This window comes from Anser anser, assembly GCF_964211835.1.
Source record: "Anser anser genome assembly, chromosome: 15".
Taxonomy (NCBI): Eukaryota; Metazoa; Chordata; class Aves; order Anseriformes; family Anatidae; genus Anser; species Anser anser.
The window spans coordinates 1,382,613-1,401,642 of record NC_139736.1 but is presented as its reverse complement, the minus strand read 5'-3'; the positions used below and the strand labels follow the sequence as shown (position 1 = coordinate 1,401,642).

Sequence of the window (19,030 nt, the reverse complement as noted above, 5' to 3'; positions counted from 1 at the left end):
AGGAGATCGCTTGCAGGTGAAGCCGCCGGCAGGAAGGAAAGTTCCGTGACGGGGGAGGTTCAGTTGTACCACACAGCACTGGGAGACCTAAGCCGGGCTGGAGGGACCAGGGCATTGGGTCGGGGAGTGAATGCGGGCAGCTTTGCTGACCCGGGCTGCGAGGAGGGAGGGCTGCGCACTCCAGGATGTCGCTCGTGCAGTGTGACCGTGTTTGTGCCTGCTCTGCCCCGTGAGGAGCTGCTGTGGGCACACGGCGCCCTGCTGCGTGGGGCAGGGCGGGCACACGGCGCCCTGCTGCGTGGGCAGGTGTCCGGCAGCACCCCCCCGCCTTGCAGGCCTGTCTCCCAGGCCGGCCCCGCTCCCTGCGCCAGGAAGGCTTTTCCTTTCCATGGCAGCTCTGTGCTAACTGGTTTTCCCCGGGGTGCCTCCGCAAGCACAGACCGCGTTGCTGCTTTTTAGGCCGCTTGATATTCGGCGTTACGAATAGCTCGGGAACTATCTAAGGAGGGCAAGAAACTTGAATTCCCTGAAAAGCGAGAGGTGGACGAGCCCGTCCCTGCGGATTCCTCGGGTCCAAGGCACAAGGCCGCGTGCAGCAGGAGGGCTGGTTTCTCTTAACTATCCCAACCCCCCCCCCCAGCCCGCGAGCGGCCCGGCAGAGCGGCGAGGCGGCGCAGGGATCGGCTGCGCGGGGCTTTTCCGGCTGGCTGGGCAAGTCCCCGCTGCTCCGCGTGCCTTTCTGCTTACCTCACCGGGAGCCGCGCGCAGACAGCGCAGGGGACGTTTTGGCCGGGGGAAGCTGCCCGCAGCTGCGGGGCTTGGTGCTGGCGGCGGCTCCGGGCCCCGCCACCCCGTGCCGGTGCGGGCAGGCAGCGGTGAGCGCTGCGGGCAGCGGGGCCCTGCCAGCCGGCCTGGGCTGCCTGCCTCCCTCGGGGCCGCCGATGGCAGCGGTGGGGGAACCGAGCAGTTCTCACACCCCTGCTTAGGTCGGAGTGAGGGCAGCAGGTACCCGAGGTCCGGCGCCGGGTTAGAAGCGGTGCCTGCAGCTAGCTGGAGCTGCCCTGTGCTCCCGTTGTGATCCTGAGCGCGTCCCGAGGCCGTGTGACGGTGACCCCAGCAAGTGCTCTCCGGGGTTGTTCCCGGTGGTTTCAGAAAGGTGAAATCCTCAGGGTTCGCAGAGGGAAGGTTTGGGAGAAGAGGCAGGGCCTCGCGCCCCCTCTGCCTTGCACCTGAGGCCGTTGTGACCGCAGCACGGCTGCTGGCTGCGCGCCGGGAGGGATTTAAATGGGACCTTCCTGGCGTGATGGCAGGGGGCTGCGGGGCGCTGGAGGGCGCTTATGTCTGAAACTGGGCAGGGGGTGTGCTGTGGTGGAAGGGGCAACATCCATTTCTTCAGGAATCAAGGATTCTGTGCTCGTTTGTCTGGGACCTGACATCACTGCTTTGACCATCCTTTGCCCGGCTCACCTGGTAGCTGTGAAGCACGGCGGTGCCTGTCCCTCGCAGTGGGTCGCAGCTCTATGGACTGGGCTCTCCTGCTTGTTCTCAGTCAGAAACTGTTCACACAGAACAAAAAAGCACGAAAAAAGTCTTTTATTTGTAAAGAAGCTGATGCGTTTCAGACGGATCCCTAGAGCGGTCTGGTTGCACCCAGAGGGCAGACGAGCACGGCGCGAAGTGTCAGAGCCTGGGAAGGCGTCTGGGGAGGGCAGGGGAAGGGAACGGTGCGCGTTCCTCTGGCCCGTGTCCTACAGGTCAGGCTCGTAGTCGTCGTCATCACGGTGCTCTGTAAATGCTGGTACCGAACTCCATGAGCACTTCGGAAATGAATGCTGTTTCCACCAGAGGCACTGACCAGGAGGGCTGCAGCGACTGTCCCGGGGCTGCCTCTAAAGCCCTGGTGTTTGAGCTCGTGAATCTTGCCTCGTTTGTGCTTCGGTCGGAGACCTTCCCTGGCAGGTTGCCGTGGCCCATGGGAATCACGGGTGGGAAATGGGGGCAACGCCTCGTGCTGCAGAAGAACGAGGCGGAAAGAGCCTGCCCGAAGTGGACCCGGACGTTCCCTGCTACCCCCCCTGGAAGAGCCCTGCACCTGCAGGGGCTGGGGAGGTGGCCGAGGAGGCGGGTGTAGTCCCCGAGCCCACGCAGCCTGTGCTCAGCCCCTGCCGTGCCCTTGTCCTGCCGAGCCGGGCTGTCGGGGCAGCTCAGCTCATCTTGTGTAATAACATTTCCCCGGTGATGTGCCAGCCCTCTGCGGGATGTGTAACCCTCGCGGTTCTGCCTGCGGCATCGTAAGAGGAACGGAAACTTGTGCCTTTCCCCGTGAATATCCACCCCGCGAAGCCGGGAGGGTCGCGTCGCCCGGCCGCTTCCCAGGCAGCACAGAGCAGCCTGTCCGTGCCTGCCCGTCCCGCCAGGCCCTGCAAGGTACGCTCTGCTGGCCCAGCGCCTCCGCGGGGGTGAGCGGCCTCGCTCAGAGGCAGCGCCGGTGAGCCCAGGGAGGAAGAAAGGAGAGACCGAAGCAGACGCAGGGCCCGTAGCTGGGCTTTGTGGGCCGTCGGTTGCGCAAGGCTGGGACGTTGGCAGGTTTCTCAGCTTTGCAGCGGGGCGTTGCGCCTGGCAGCCGCTCCCCTGGGGCGCGGTGTTTTCCCTGAGAGCGTCCAGTGCCCTGCTGCCGCCTCCCCCCGGGGCACGGAGCCCAGCACTGCTGCTGTGCCCGTGGCAGCGAGGTTCCCGCGTCAGGAGCCGGCTCCAGAACCAGGACAAGGCAGCTTGCGTGGTCTTTGTGGAGGACACGAGCCCTGCCATCCCTGCGTCTCGCGCCACGTCTCCCCCCGAAGCCTCGGCCGTGTCCCTCAGGTTGGTTGCGAGGACCTGCCGGGCGCTGGGAGCGGCCGGGCGAGCGGGTGCTCGGGGCGATGCCCCGCAGCCGGAGGGGCCAGCAGCAGCCCCACCAGCACCCTCCTTCAGCCCGGCTGCCCCCGCCGTTCCCCTCCCCGCTCCAAGGCGCGCCGCCGGGCTTGGCGGCAGCGGGAGGCAGCCGGCAGAGAACTGCCTCGCTGCTGGCTTTCCTGGCTTCTGCAGCGGGGGGAAAAAGAGTGCTGCTTTCCCCAGCTGTCCGCAGGCGGTGGTGGCTGGGTTTTTCCTTCCCTGCGTTACTAAACGAGGGGTTTTAAGGCTTTTCTTCTTGCTGAGTCTCCAGAGCCCGAGCTGATCGCTGCGGTGCGGAAGGGCTGAAACCTGGCCCTTCCCTGCCTCGCGTCTGGTTCCTATCAGCCGCGTGGTTTGGTGAGCGGTGGGTTCCCACAGCTTCCTTTTTTCCGGGGGGGATTTTTCCCCTCGCTTTTTACGGTCAAAAGCAGCGTGGTTGCCTTTGAAAGAACAAACAAACAAACTCCAGGCAAGGAGAGCCTGGGCCACAGCCTCCGCGGCCCGGTTCGGTGTGAATCGCGGGGTGACCCTGGGCCGGGAAATGAGAGCGTTCCCGGCGCTCCTGGCCTGCTGCCTCGCGGAGCCGCCGGGTGCTCGGGGGATTCCTGGAGCCCCTTGGCATTTGGTCATCGAAAAAGGGCTTTGCAGACCAGAGGATCCCGTGACTTCCAGTAAATGCTGATTATTCCTTCTAGGTCACAGAGCACACGTCTTTCGTAACAAGGCCGCTGACGTTTCGCTGTGTGGTTGTTGGCACCTCCTCCAGCCACGGCTCTGCTCCGGCCCCGGAGGGCCCAGGTGCCGGGCCAGGGTTCGGGGATGCAGCAGGGATTTTTGCTAACGCCGCAGGAAGCTGCTATCAATGGCAAGAACACCTTTGCTGCTTCCCTTTAGCTTTGCTGTCGGTTGGCAAAAGCATTTCTCAGCACCTCGTGGCAGAGCACTCGAGGCGTGGAGGGGCTGTCAGGGAGGTGTCTGCTCTGCTGAAGTGCTTCCTGCGTGTGGTGGTTGCAGAGGTTTGGGCCGAAATCAGGTATTCGCCTGGTGGCTGGCGTTCTGCATGCTGGCTGCTATCCCGCGGGACATTTTTCCCATTGCTCGCATTCCTCGGGTTTCTGCTCAGAGCCGGCACGGAGCGGCTCCCCGCTGCCGGCAGGTAGGTCGCTCAGCCAAGCTGCAGGGCTCGGGACGTGCCTACGAACAAGGAGTGGAAAGTCCCCGTGTTGCAGCCCGCCTTCCCTGCCTCGCTTTGGATTTATCCAAGCTCTGTTGCAATCGGATCCTGCAGCCATTCCCGTGGGCTTTGGGGCAGGGTGCGTGGGCAGCTACAGGGGAGGTAACTCAAGGGTACGGCAGGTCCTCACCCGTTATGTCTGAAGGCAACGCAGGCCCTGAAAATGGGAAGGGGGTGAAGGGTTTGCCTGAGCCCCGAGAGCCCCCAGTCCTCCGTAAGGATGGGCTTGGCTGCTTTCCACCTGGGAGCGATTATTTGCCTCGAAACTGGGTAGGGATATTCGGTGTGCCGGATAGCCCCAGTGCCTCGCCCGAGGTCACAGGAGAGCGAGAGGCTGAGTGGGGTTCGGATCTCTTGGGGCCGCGGCCAGGCGTTACCAAAAGCTGTCTGCCCTCTGGCCACTGCTGCCCCCCACGGGTGGCCTTCAGGCCTCGGTGCTCTGAGAAGGAGCAAAAGGAGCACGAGGATCCCCAGGGCGAGGTTCCGCGTGCTGGAGCCCGGCGCCGGGCTCGGCAGGTCTCTGTAGCGCGGCGGCACAGCCCTGCTTCGCTCCTGCTCTTCTCGGGACCGCTCCAGCAACTGCCGAGCGTCTCCCGAGGGGTCTGGCGTTTGCAGGCAGCCGGGACAGAGCTTCAAAACGTGTGGAAGACATGATCCAGATCCCTGGTTTTGAGATGGTCGTGGGTAGGGTGTGGGGGGGTTGTTTGCTGGGTTGGTTTGGTTTTTTGGTTTTGGCCGTGAGCAGGGCAGTGGTGAGGGCGCCTCGGGTGTCGCGCTGTTGGCGGCGTTTGACGGGGCGGCATGCAGCCGCTGTGCTCTCCTGCTGGGAGCGAGGAGGCCCCTGTGGGAGCCGGTGGTGGGAACCCAGTGGTCTCTTAGCAAGCGCCTGGGGATTTCGGAGTCGTCGCCCTCGGGTGGGAGAGAACCAGCAGCGCCCTTCTGCTTCCCAGTCGCTCGCCCAACAACTTCCCAGGCTTCCTTCGCCGCCGGCGGCTCCTGTCCCGCAGAGAGGGATTGGGGTTGTGCTTTAGTCAGCTGGTTTTGGCCAGCCTGCTCTCACTGCAGATGTCTGTCTGTTTAGCCCTTGGACTCCGCTGCTGGCAGGAGAGCGGCGAGATTTAACCATGCCGTGGGCAGAAGGGATCTTCTCATCGGGGTTTTTCCTGAGCAGCTTACTCCCGGAGCGCCTGCGCAGGCTGGGACAGGCTGCAAGTGCGAGCAGTCCCTCCCAGCTGCCAGGACGCCTGGGAGGAGAGCTCCGTGCCGTGCCCAACCTCTCTTCTGTGACGGAAACTTCTGTCCAGGCCAGAGGCAGCTCCGTACGACGGCAGAGAGGTGCAGCTCCGTCCTGGGGGAGCAGCTCTGGTACCCCGGCTCCCGCGGAGGCTGCCTGAGAGCATCCTGCCGAACAGGCAGCAGCGGGGCTTTGTGCCCTCAGCCAGCGTCAGGTTCCAGCAGAGGTTAAAGAAAGCAAGTCCCATGTGTTTCCGCAGAGCATTGTTGTGCAATACTCGACTTTGCAAATTTGAACCCATTTAAAGTCCTGGGTAAACAACTGAGGAAGAGAAGCGAGCCCCTCGGCTGACTTCTGGGGGGAGGAGGTTTCTCGGGTTGGCCGATGACCCAGGCCTTGCCGGCTGTTTCTGGGCAGAGACTGAGTGGGATCCAGGATCACAAACATGTTAATTGAGTAAGGTTTCTTCCTTACGTAGTGGGATAAAGGTTTTACGGGTACAGCCTCGCATCCTTTTCTGCCCCCAACACACGCACAGCTCCCTCGGCGCGCTGTAGGACCAGGCTTGTGGCTGGGGCTTTAGCCCAAATCCGCCCGTCGCGGCGTGCTCTGCTCTGTGCCCGCTGTGTCTGGCGGAGGCAGCTCTCTGTTGGGGCCCTGCTGCTGATCCCTGCGGTGTGCAGGGTGCGGGGCGGCGGCAGCTGAGGTGCTTTGACCTACGCTCAAACCGAGCGGGGAGAGAGGGCCAGATACAGAGACTGCGTAGGGCTGCTGTCTGCTGGGACTGGGAAGTCTGTCTGCAATTGGAGCGGTCGTACACTTGTAAAAGCTGCTAGATTACGGGTGTTCCAGTGTTTGGGTGAGTAAGAAGTGCTGTTAAAAGATACCAGATTCTTTGCAAATTCTGCACACTCTGCTGAGGAGTGATTTGAAGGGGCCTGGCTTTGTTTGACCTTGCTACTTGTTTCTGAAAATCCAGGGTTACGTGCAATTAGGTAAATACTTGGACTTAATGCTACAGAGGAGTGTTTTCTGAGCCCAGAGATACGTGCAGTGATCCTAACTCTTTTTCTGTCTTTCTTCTTCCACAGAGCAAACTTTCCATGACTAACAAGTGCTGGTTGGATTATGAGCTCAAACAAGAACGCTCGCTACAATCGTTTCTCCAGTGGCACAACAAACATCACTACTCCTGAAAACACTAACGGGGTAAGCCCTGCTGTTAGCAGGGGGTGGGCTAGGGGTGCTTCTCGTGTTCTTATCCTTTCTTTTGAGAAAAGGAGGATGGCTGTTGAGGATTTGGTACTTTCCCCCCCTTAAAAATCCTGGTACCCAGAAATGAAACTAGGGAATATGTACGCTGTATTTGGGTATATTCACAATCCAGGAGAGGCAGCAAGTCTTCGGGCTGTGCTGCACCGATACGCGCTGACCTTCTTTCTGTCCATATTTCAGACAAGAATGGAAACAACTTTTGGGCCGGCCTACTCTGCTGTGACAACCATCACAAAGGGTGAGCACATTTCATGTGTGGAGCTTCCCCCCAGAGCAGTGTGTGTGAATCCTAGCAGACTTTTCCTTGTTGTTTCACAGATCATAAAGCTGTTGGGAGAGTCACTAAGTGTTCGTTACAGACAGGTGCCGAGGTGCTGCTTTTAGTAGTCTGCAGCCCAAGTGTTATTTAATCACGGCATCTGATCACCAGGCATGATGGAACAAGCATCCACAGGAATTTTCTCCTATTACACAGGCTTTACAGTACCACTGAGAGGCCCTTGATGAAATCAGGGTAGTACAACAGGGCCTGATACGGAGTTTAGTCCCAAATCTTCACTCTCGGCCTGCCCGTGAGTCACTCTGGACACTTTGGTAAAACCCCCATGGCCATTTTTAGCTCAGACAGGAGGGAGCGCGAGTGTACCTGCTCGTATCAAATCCTTGTGCTTTGTTCTTCAAAGCCCAGCAGCTGAGGAGTCTGAGCTCTGACACACGGCGTGAATGTAGGAAGAGATCTGGTTTCACTTTGGAGTAAAAATATCCTTACTTTAGTAAAGATAAGAAACTGGCACTTGACACCAATTTAGATAAGGAAATGAACAGTCTGCCTGGAGGAGCTGTTTGGATTACATTTGTACAGGACTCTGGAATCTGGTTTTGGACTCCTAAATATTTACATTTAGAACTTGATGTACTTCCGTAATACTATCTTTATACAACCATCCCCAGTTTAATATAGCATGCTTCCTTTGTGCTACAAGAAATAGCCAGACCTCCCTTAGTCTAAGCAGTTTTTGATGGGTGACTGAGATACGTGTGAGTACAAGGTTTCCTTTTCATAGTGTTTTTAACCGATGGGCCTGGACCTGGCAGAACATTATCTGTGCTCCTTGAAAGATCGCATGCATTTCAGCAAGCTGTCAGAGATCAGGATTATTCAGCCTGCACTGAGGTGTCCAGGTCAGGAACTGGAGTAGGGGAATCCCTTGTCTGTTCCTTTTCCAAGGAACACGTAGAGTTACAGACACCTGTAGCTTGGAAATGTTACCATGGAGCCTAATTTTTTTTTTTTTTTTAATTTGCATTAAAGCTGACGGGACCAATACTTTTAAACAGCATCGTCGGACCCCATCCTCCTCCAGCACGCTCACCTACTCCCCACGAGATGAGGACGATGGCATGGTAGGTGTTGCCAGGAGCCCCCTGGTGAATGGCTTAGCTGCTTGTACCTCAAATGAGAGACATCTGGTGCTCCTCTGGACGTCTCCGCCTCCCTCTTCACTCCCATGCGCTGTGTTGTATCAGCTGCAGATGTCTGCACCGGAGGCAGGACCAGCCTCAGCATTTCCTGGCTGCTCCCACGGTTGGAGCAGAGCGGGGTCAGAGGCTGCTTCTGGCCTGGGGCATTAGGCTGGCACTGCTTGGGAATGGTACGTGGTTATGGAGCCCAGGGGCTACACGTCCCCCAGACCTACCTGTGGGGATGAGCCTGCCTCCTGGTGTGAGCGGGGTGCTCTGACTCTCCTGGGCTCAGGAGAACACAGAGCTGTTGTCAGCTGGGGCTGGGGCTGCTCAGCCTCCATCAGGGCCTGCGGGACAGACCGCCCAGCTCCACAGCTGGACCTGCAGTTAGGACCAGAAAATGTATTCCTCTTTCCGCCTCCAGATGGGGCTTCTGACCAGAGGAGCGGGTTTGAAACCCGCAGAGTGGGATGTCCGGCCCTGCGGGCTGTGCCCAGCTCCTAGATTACATCAGTGGGGTCTGCTTCCACGCAGCATGCCCGTGGCTCGCAGTACCTCTGCAGAAAAGCACTTCCCAGTTTGGTGTCCAGTTTCCTCATTCACCTCACACAGTTCTCAGTAACTTCTTTTGGGGGAATTTGCTGATCCAACAGGCCCCAGGGTTAGTTGCTTAAAGAGAAATTAAATTGACTAAATCAATTAAATCAAGATCAACAACAGCAAAGCAAACCTCAGTGGACAGACAAATAGCACTGAGACCTGGATCTTCCCGTGTCCGCAGTGCCCAGCCGTATCTCGTAACCTCACGCTCCTGCTTGTGAGTTAAGCATGTGAGTAACAGACTCTTCATGTTAAGGACTTGTAAACTTCATCAGGTTAGGGGACCCAGCTTCAGAGCTAGGGAAAAATGGATCGCAGCAGCTGAATAAGTTAGGCACTGGCAGAGACTGGGGTCGCAGCACCAGTGTGAAGCTACAACGCTTCTCAAAATACACTGACACCAGATTGCAAAAAAGCTTTATTGTCAGCATCCTATAAAGTTCCTTTTGGTGCTCGGAGATCTTGCCGTGTTTTATGTGAGCACGTGTTTGTTTTTCATAAAGTCCTTTGAACGTTTGGCTCGTGTCCTTGGCACACGCAGCTCTCCATCGCATCGCTGACCCCGGGGTGCTGGACCACGGTTCCAAGGAGCCCGTGGCTGTCAGCACTGATCCCGTGGGCTGCGAGCTGTGCTCCCTGCACCCTTTTCTTGAGTTGTGCAGTTCTTACAGAGTATGGATGAGGACTTTTCTGAAGGAGCAGGGGGTGCAAGGGACATCGCGCTCATCCATGTCTGATGGAGAAGCTCCCTGGCTCCTTTGGAAACCTCTGGAACAAACTGGGGTGCGCAGCCAAGACGAGGAGAAATTTCTCCTAGGACCTAGCCTCAGTCCTCTTGGACAGCATCAGCCCCTCTACCCTGGAGTGCTAAAGATCGTTAAGCAAAAACAGCAAACGGACTAACGAGCGGGTCAGGAAGCAACCTGCAGCTTGTGTTGCTAACTGACGATGAGCACCACAGCCCTGCTCTGCCTGCTGCTCCAGACAAACTTTCGCTAACCCCTTCATAAAGCTTCCTTTGCTTTGTCGAGAATTAATCTGGGATTTCCCTTCCTGATCACTGAGTTTTCCCTCCTCCAGAAGCTGCCAAGGGTTTGTCAGCCACCACAGAGACAGCTGGAGAAGAGTCAGAGCCCTCCTGTGACCCCTCTCCCCACTTCTTTCTTTTTAAAGCTTCTGTTAATGAAACCAAAAGCAGAGCAGTGTTCTGCGTGCAAGGCGGAGATTACTGAGCATCTGCCGCCCTCCTCCCTGAAGGCAGTGCCACGTGCTCCCGGCCTCGCTGTGCCTATGGGGAACAGGAACAAGGCTTGTCCTAGGGCCTTCACCTAGGGGCTGCTTTTGTAGCTGGCGTGAGGGGAGGGGACTTGTTCTGGACTGAGTCAGCAGCCAGCTACAAGCCATTCATCGTCCATCAAAAGATGTCTGAGCGCTCCATGCCCTGGGCTGCCTGAAGCTGGCCTTGATGTGTAGTGCAGGAACAGCCCCGGTGCTGCTGTGCTGAGGTGGGACCCTGCCGACAGCTCCTCCCAAACCTCCCCTTGGCTGAAGCGATGCCACGTGTTGGGGCCTTGCCCCAGCACTCTGCAGGCCTCGGAGCTGCAAACCCAGCTTGGGTTTGGTGCACGTGGGTCTCCCCTAAGCTGGGCAGATGCCCATGGGGCAGGGGTCCTGCGGTCCTTAGGCTCTGTCCTTCTGTTCCCAGTGCAGAGCAGCCTGGGCTGGCTGCTGTACGTGACCACTTAGTGCTGGAAAGCCCCCTCTGAGCAGCCGGGCTAGGAAGGGGAAGCAGTGCAAGGACTGGCCCTGCAGAGCTGCATCCCTCCAGTCTTGACCTTGCTTGTGTGGCACAACCAAAGGCTGCAGGTAACTGAAGGGGCAGCAAGCACCAGCGCTCACCTCTGCCCGTGCAGCGTTGTTGCTGCAGTTGTCTGCAGGGATCTTTCTTAGCACACCAGTTTCTCTCCTGTGTAGTTTACACGAGCGTTAGCCCAGCTAGGACTCGGGGAGCTGTGCTGGTGTTGAACGAGCCCAGTGGGGCTGTTGTACACCGCAGCCCCCTCCTCCCCCTCGGCGACCCCCAGGGGCTGCTGCTGGTAGCCCTGCCTGCAGCGCCTGCCTGTGCCGCCCTGCTCCCTGCCTCACCTCCGGAATGGGAGCTGTGCACAGTCATTCTTGTTATTTTAATAACTTGTGTTACTAGTAGAGGAAAATAATAAAATTAATGGATGCCCATAAAATTGATTTACCTCTTAACAATTCCTCCTCACGGTTTACATATTTGACCAATAAACATGCCTTCTTTAAGAAAAAGAGCTTTATGCTTTGGCTGCTGAGCAGATGCAGCATTTCTGAGCTCCTAGGAGCCCAGGATCATAACAATTATGAAGCACAGCAGTGTGAACAACCAGCAGGATCCTGGTCTGCTCCTCTCCTGCAGCCCAACGGGGGCTGTTGTCGCCCTGCAGGATGGTCTGTCCCCGGGGGAGGTGGTCTCTGAAGCTCATCTCACATCTTGTGTTGCTGAATTTCCTGACTGCTCCGCTGGCCTCGTTCATTGTGTTTGCCTGCCCTTGGGTCTGCCGTAGCACACTTTCTCCCCGGCTGAGCACACAGAACGCAGCTCGGGAGGTTCAGACTGAGCAGGAGGAAATCGCTTTGTGCTTGCGCGGCAGTGCAGGGCAGCAGCCCGGGGTGGTGGCATCTGCTCCGTGGAGCTCTCCCGGTTCCAGGTAGGCAGCACCAGGGCTGATGGACCCCAGGGCCAGGAAGAGCCCCTCTTGGAGCAGCAGCAGGGCCAGCTGGAAGGAGCTCGGGAGGTGGCAGTGGAGTCTGTGAGCGGCGCAGGCTGCAGTCGTGCCGGCTGTAGGTGCGGTGTTGCAGGGCCAGGCAGCTCGGCATCGCTCATCTCTTGATGCTGAGTGTATGAAGCTCCTGGCTTCATTCTGCCTTTCCTCTGTCAGCCCGTTCCTTCTGCTCCATGAAGACGTGTGTTGCTTCTCTCTGCGCTCCTCCCCAGCGGCCAGAAGGGTCTTCCAGAGTAACCTGGCCATAGCCGTGCCCCGGCCCCCCCGGTCTGAAGAGTCTCCAGTTATCCGAAGAGTCTCCAGTTATGCTTTGGTGCTGGGTTGCATCCTGGCTGGTTGATACCGCGCCGTTTGGGGTGCGCTACGGACTAATACTCCATGGCAGCATTCCCTCAAAGCCAACCCCAGGGACGCCGTGACCAGTGGGATTTTTCTTGATTGGTGCACGCGGTGTCCACTTAGCTCTCCCCTCCCAAGCAGGAAGCGACGAAGCCAGCCTGTTGCTGAATTGAATAGAAGGAAGTCTCCACACTTACGCAAAGAAATTTGGCAGAAGTTAGATAGCGAGCGAAACAACAAGTGCTGCTGCAGAGATTGGAGAAATTGCAGAAGATGGGAGCTGTCTCGGGGGGGGATTTGCAGAGCTTTCGGTGAAGGATTAATTCTGCCAAGCCTTTGCTTTGCGGGTGGGCACAGTAAGTAGACAAACAAATGCACCTTTGAGAAAGTTACGTGCCTGGAATGCAGATGTCGGCTTGGGTTAGCCAGCTGGGGCTGACTGGTGCCCGTCCTGTCTCCGAGCACAGTGTGGCGTCCCCAGGCTGCCGGGATGGCAGGCAGCAGCGAGGCACCGAGGCACGCTGCTCCCTTCCCTGCAGCTCGGATGAACAAATGGAGCGGCCGAGAGTCGGGGGGGCAGGGGGGGGCTGGACCTGAAGTCTCTGTGCATAGGGTTCTGGAGCGGGGGGGATTATCTGCAATAACAAGGATCGTTTTTTGTCTTTTTGAAGCCTCCCATCAGCACCCCACGGCGCTCTGACTCCGCTATCTCCGTCCGTTCGTTGCACTCCGAGTCCAACATGTCCTTGCGCTCGACGTTCTCACTCCATGAGGAAGAGGAGGAGCCAGTAGGTATTGGGGATTGTCTGAAGGAGCATTGTTAGGAAGTTCACTGTCAAAAGAGTAACTTAGCGGACTCTTGTGAGTGCATAGAACTAGAGCGGGCAGGTTTTCATGTGGTCTGGGAACAAAGTCTGGCTGTCAGGGCCGTTGGTTATAATTGTGCTCTCACCACTGACTTCTGCAAGTTACTTTGCTTCCTTGTGTACCATTTCCCCATATGTAAAGAGGGGACAATGGTGAGGCTTCTCTGCTTCTCAGAAAAACTCAAAGTCTTTGCAAAGCCGTGTGTGATTCCCCGGCTCTGCTACAGAGCAGCAGGGGGCTGTGAATCTTCAGGCTGGTGGTCTAGCCCCAGGCAGCAAGGCTAACACAATGACCCACTGATTCAGAGCCCCCATCCTGCATGTAGGGCTGTGTGGCACCCCACTGACTTGATTGTAAGCCCCCAGGAGGGTGCAAGGAATTGTCCCCAAGTGACCCTTGCAGGGGGAGGATACCTTTAAGCGACCCTCAGCTTGTGACCGGTGACTGACACCAGCCTGGATGTGTAAAAGGTCAGGAGGCGTTTTGCCCCAGATCTGGGATACAGGCGTGTGTTTCGTATTTGGGAACCCAGGGGGTCGTGTTTGCGGTTCCGAGAGCAGCACAGGCTGAAAAGGCAGAGCGGACTGCAGTGGCTGCTCTGAGATGCTCTGAAATGTGAAGCCGTGCCCTGGTGTTGGGCTGGGAGCTGTGCCTCTCGGAGGTGCTGTGCCCAGAGCCCACACGGCAGCAGGCTTAGCTGGTAAACAAAACAAAATGAGCCCATTTTGGTAAATGCAATGTTATTTCTGTATCATAAGGTCACGAAGGAGTCCTTTCTTCAGGATGTTTCAAAAATACAAAAGGGCAAGATGTCTTAAAATGGCTACCGAACTCCGGGCTTACTACCAGGGACACTTATACTTGCATTTTTATTAACTCTTGTGCTCTCTGTCCCGTTCTCTCTTCTCTTCAGGAGCCACTGGTGTTTGCTGAACAACCGTCCGTGAAGCTGTGCTGCCAGCTGTGCTGTAGTGTGTTTAAGGATCCAGTCATCACAACCTGTGGGGTAAGGCGGCCCTCTTCCGAATCACGAGCTTGGGTTCCACAGATGTCCTGTGTGACCTGCAGCCGAGCCCTGGCTGATGGTCCCCAGCGACTGCCAGCTTGAGTGAGCAAAGAGGCAGTGCCTGGCTGGGGAAAATAGGCCAGGGTGGGAGCAAAGATGCCGATGGACGTGTGGCAGGCAGGTTTCCCCACAAGGCAGCTCTGAACCAGTCTGCTGCAGGGTGTGAGGGCACCGCAGTTAGCCAGAGAAGCCCGAAGCTTCCTCAGAACTGTGCTGCTTTTCCCAGTAGAGGTGTGCTGCTAGCCTCTCAGTCCTGGCCAAACTCAGTCTCCCTGGTGGGCTTGAGTGAGGTCAAAACTCCTTGTTCCCTGTCCTGCAGGGCTCTGCAGAGTGCTGCTGCCTTCTGGGCACCCCAGAAACAGCTGCTTTTCGGCTGTTAAAAACGTGTTTCTTATAAGACAATGGCTTGCAGCTTCATTTAGTTAATTCTTGCGAAGGGATTTGATATCCGCTAATGAAAGGCACAGAGTATTACGAATATTCTTCTATATTCCATTTTATTGGGATTTTAATAGAAACTGTATATTATTCCTGCTTCTGTGCTACATGTGAAGAAAGGTGGCTTTGTGACGAGATCACTAATGCTCCTGACATGCTTCAGAGTGCTCGGATGGAGCTCTTAACAACAAGAGCAGAGAGCAGGATTGTTTATTGCAGAGGGGGTGCTATCCCCAAAGGTGCTGGATGCTGGTGCAGTTCCACTGCATCATTTCAGTAAGCAGCTCTTCATGGAGGCGCTGAGATTTACTAGTTAATATGGAAAAAAAAAAGTCTCCTGCAGGAAGCAGACTGGCTTCATTTGCAGCCCTGGTTTGGCAGCTCTGGAGGGAGCACCATGCAGCTGTGCAGGGCAGGAAAAGGCCGCGTGAGCAGGGCTGCAGATAACAGCTCTGAAGGGCGACTTGCAGCCCTTCCAGCGCTGCTGCCAAGCGCTGCCCTACGGCAGGGGAAGGTGGCTGAGGAGGTCCTCGGGGACCCACGGGGTGAGCTCGGGACCGGTGAAATGCTGCTGCCTTTGTTCCTTTCTTTATATTCGTTAGCATGTCAGATTGAATTTGCTATTTTATCAGGTTAAACTGTTGCTGTACATTTCTGCTGTAAGAACAGAGAGCTACTTCAAGTGGCAAAATTTACAGTGCGTTTAATGGGTTTACAAACCAGCTGTCCCATTCACCTGGCAGCTGGACAGCTTCACTAGGAGAGCTACAGAAGCGTGTATGCAATGGACCGACTGGCCAAAGACAGGGAGAGACTGATGTTCTTCTCCTTGGAGGCTTCTCAGGAAAATGAGAGTTGTAACACGGGCTAAAGTGGAGGGTGAAGTAGAGAAACTCTATGCGGACTTGAAGGGTAGGAGTTTCAGCATGGCAGAACATCTCCATGGCTTTAGCTTTCACCATGATTGTGGCCTGATCCTGAACAGGGCAGGATCCTCAAAGCACCACACCATGTGCCTGGTACTTCTCAGGAACAGGACCTGTGTTGGAGTCTCAGCTGCCTGCAAGCTGCCCCCTCTAGGCTGGTTTTTGCCATCTGCTGCAGATCCAGGAGTGCCCTGAGCTATAAAACAGGCAGAACAGCTGCTGAGGCCTTTGAGCCACAGGCTTTGGTATCTCCATCCTTCCCCATCGTTAGCCACAGGGGGTAATTTATCTTACATTGTTTACGCTGACACTGCTATTTCTGTCTCCACAGCACACGTTTTGCAGAAGATGTGCCTTAACATCTGGTGAGTACAGAACTGTTCTTGTGTGGTGCAGCCAAAATGCTGCCATTTTCTGGTTTGTTTGCTCTCACTTAAAAAGAAACCTGCAGAAAGAAGGGCTTAAAGCAAGCTGTCAGGCTCCGGCTACCACCGCAGCAGCGAGGCACTGGGCTCGGGGGGCTGTGCAGCCATGAGCTCCGATGGTATGCGCCGCAGCGTGGGCACCAGAGGGCTGGGCTGGCCCTTGGGCACAGGATGTTCTCAAATCCAGGAACAGGCAATGGATAATCCCAGCATAATGTGCGTCTCGCCCAGAGTTGACCCATTGATTTCAGAGTGAAAGCTTTCTGTGGCTGTCTGTCCAGGGAACAAGGGGGCTGTGTTTGGCCGAGGCCCAGCAGAGCCCTCCTCCCCCAGCCCATTAGTGGCAGCTCCCCGCCGCTGAGCGAGCCCACGTGCGGCGGCTCACGGAGCTGGTCGGGCTCTCCCAGCTCTTCCAGAAGCCTGGTGGAGCCCAAGTGCCTGGCTGCCAGCCTGCCCCAGCCAGCTCCCGCTTGGTTTGGGCTCTGCGCTCCGAAAAGTACTGCGCTTGGCGTGAGCCCCTGCCCCTCTTGGAAAGCCGCTCAGCACAGAGCCGGGCCATTCACGTTGCCAGAACAACAAGCCCCGAGGAAGCTCCCCGAGGAGCCCAGCAAAACAGTAGCTCTTTCTGCCTTAAGATGTCCATCTTCCGCATGTCAGGGGGTCCCTCTGCCTTGCATGCCAGCTTCTCTCACTGCGCTGTCCTGCATCTATCCCAACCAACAGATTTGTAGCAAAAGGCTCTGCAATTGCAATCCTGCGTTGCTCCTGCCCTCAGAGCTTGTCTTCAGTGCTAGCGGTGATGCTGAGCTCTGGGTTTGGGTGGGAGACAGGGTTATGTGTGGGCATCAGCAGCTCTGGGGGCACCGTCTGTGAATACTCTCACGCTTCAGCAAGCACAAGGCAGCCTGACTTAGCAGGGTATTCCTTCACTGGCAGCTAGCTTGAATTATCAGGGATGAACATCAACTGTAAGTTCTCACCAAGCTCCAAGGCAAAGCAGAGCCAGTGGTTTGCAGATGTTCTGTGAATATTCATGGCTCCACGGCTATTGTCAGCCGCCTGGGAGTCTTGGCCAGAGAAGGCAAAAGAATAAAATCTCCACACAGAGACTCTTTGAAAGGCTCCCGCTGTGTCCCAGCCCTTGCTGACTCTTTTTCTTCCCCACCTGGCAGAGAAGTGCCCCGTGGACAATGCCAAACTGACTGTAGTGGTCAACAACATCGCCGTGGCTGAGCAGATCGGGGAGCTCTTCATTCACTGCAAGTACGGCTGCCGGCCTGCAGCCAGCAGCAAGCCCGCCGCCTTCGAGGTGGACCCCCGTGGATGTCCGTTTACAATTAAACTGAGTGCCAGGAAGTAAGTGGCTTGTCACCAGCAGGCAGCCTCGCCGGGAACGGGCTCTGCCCCCAGCACTTGCTGTTGTACCTGAGCTGCCCGGCGGCTCCTAGGGACGGGGCAGCTCCCACCTGCAGCGCTCTGCCGGGGCGGGTGTGGGTGTGGGAATGGGCAGGGGGACTCGAGGGGACAATTTTTTCCACTACATCTCAGTCTTAGCGTGGGGGCAGAAAGAATACTGTTCTCTGCTCACGGCTTGCCTGATGATCTCAGCATCAGGACAGGGGACACACTGTGAGAGCAGCCACCTCACATCCTGGGGGAAACGCTGCGACTGTGCTCAAGCAAGGACTTTTGGGATCCTTTTTGTAAAAGGAGCTAGCGTGGTTGTATCCTGGGAACGAGCCTTCTGAAATCTACTTTCCTTCCCATCCTAAATGTATTCACTCTCTTCCCTATCACCTGGCCATTGTCTGCTGCTGCTAGCTGTCGGAAGGCTCAGCCGATCAGCTGCAAAAGTAGCTGCTCCCTGCATAAATGTGGCCTATTGTTACCCACAACTTGCTAGCCAAATGACAATTTAAAGCTGGAATCACAGTGTTAGGACAGGAGGCTTTCATCACCTGACACAGGCCTGGTTAGCTCTTTCCTGATGATCTGCGGGGTTTCCGTTCATTTTTCGCTTGTTGCTGATTTTCCTTCCTTTTGCTTTTCTCCATGGGCAGAGACCATGAAAGCAGCTGTGATTACAGGCCAGTTCGCTGCCCCAACAACCCAAGCTGCCCGCCTCTCCTGAAGATGAACCTGGAGGCACATCTGAAAGAGTGCGAGCACATAAAGTGTCCCCACTCCAAGTACGGGTAAGGAGCTGGTGCTTTCAGCGGGAACGGTGCACTGAGCCCCTTTCTGAGCTGCTTTGTGCCTACTGCAGCCTCATGGTAGCCCCGTGGGCTATGAGCCACTCTACCAGGTGCACTGCCTGGGGCTGGAATTAGGCTTGCAGGGCTTGCAGAAGGCAGCCCCCGAGCCTCTTGTGGAGAAGAGGCAGGTCACGTTGCCCAGCTGTAATCCCTGCTGGCAGCCGAGGCGCGTAGGCAGAAGAACCAGCTGGAGGAGAGGCAGCAGTGGTTGTGGCCAGAGCCGTGCAGGGAGGACACAGACAGGAGTGATGTGAGCACGGTGGCAGTGTCTTTCAAATCACTCCTCCTCCCAGGGCAAGGGGAGTGCTGATCAGCCTCGGAGAGCTGCTTGTCACCTGAGCAGAGGTGCAGCCCAGGGTTCCCCGCAGCATGCACGGCTAAAGGTACTGCTGGGGAAGCGAAGTCTTAGCAGAAGCGGAGCAAGGAAGTCCCGTCAGAGCCACCCTGACTCCTTGCTGTGCTGCAGCCAGCACCTCCTCAGGTCAGCTGCAGTTTTTTCCACTGGTTTTGATGGCTCTTAGACGGGGCTCCTGGTGACACCATCTTCTGTCTCTTGCCCAAAATCTGCTCCTTGCAATTACCTAGACAGATAGTCTGGGGACAGAGCCCTGGCCAGAAGAATTGGAACTTCCTGGCTGCTCTGTCACCCTGCAGTCACCTGCACCCAGCAGGATGGTGAGCCACAGTACCACTGCTCCTTGGAGGAGGAGCAGAACAGCCGGGGACCCGCAGAGAGCTGGAGTCAGCTGAGCAACTGTCTCCCACTGGGAGCACTGCTCCAGCCAGTGCCTGCCTTCCCCCTGTAGGTGTACGTTCATAGGAAACCAAGACACTTACGAGACCCACTTGGAGACGTGCAAGTTTGAGGGTCTGAAGGAGTTTCTGCAGCAGACAGACGATCGCTTCCATGAGATGCAGGTGGCAATGGCCCAGAAGGACCAGGAGATTGCCTTCCTGCGCTCCATGCTGGGGAAGCTCTCGGAGAAGATTGACCAGCTGGAGAAGAACCTGGAGCTCAAGTTCGGTGAGTCTGCGGGTAGAACAGCCAACAATGCTGCTACGTTATACACGTTTCCTGCACGCCTTTGCCATGCCCAGCCCTGACTTGCTTCTAAAATCTGCCGGGTCTTCAGCATCTAAGTACAATTTGCATTTGAGCAGCAGACACC

General features: G+C 56.8%; 1 protein-coding gene across 4 annotated transcripts in view; it reads left to right on the top strand.

Moving 5' to 3' along the window:
* The window catches only part of TRAF7 (TNF receptor associated factor 7), a 28,118-nt gene that overhangs the window by 1,308 nt on the left and 7,780 nt on the right, over nt 1-19,030 (top strand). The window contains exons 1-10 of one of the 4 annotated variants that reach the window (XM_083799922.1): nt 2,518-2,859; nt 6,491-6,608; nt 6,855-6,912; nt 7,987-8,078; nt 12,556-12,672; nt 13,665-13,757; nt 15,513-15,546; nt 16,779-16,962; nt 17,667-17,801; nt 18,668-18,885. In XM_083799922.1, coding sequence (XP_083656048.1) covers nt 6,528-6,608; nt 6,855-6,912; nt 7,987-8,078; nt 12,556-12,672; nt 13,665-13,757; nt 15,513-15,546; nt 16,779-16,962; nt 17,667-17,801; nt 18,668-18,885 — 1,012 coding nt within the window. In that variant the 5' untranslated portion in view covers nt 2,518-2,859; nt 6,491-6,527. Of the gene's footprint in view, nt 1-2,517; nt 2,860-6,490; nt 6,609-6,854; nt 6,913-7,738; nt 7,857-7,986; nt 8,079-10,802; nt 12,241-12,555; nt 12,673-13,664; nt 13,758-15,512; nt 15,547-16,778; nt 16,963-17,666; nt 17,802-18,667; nt 18,886-19,030 lie in introns of those variants that run through there. The other 3 variants (XM_083799923.1, XM_083799921.1, XM_083799924.1) reach the window with 3 other exon arrangements.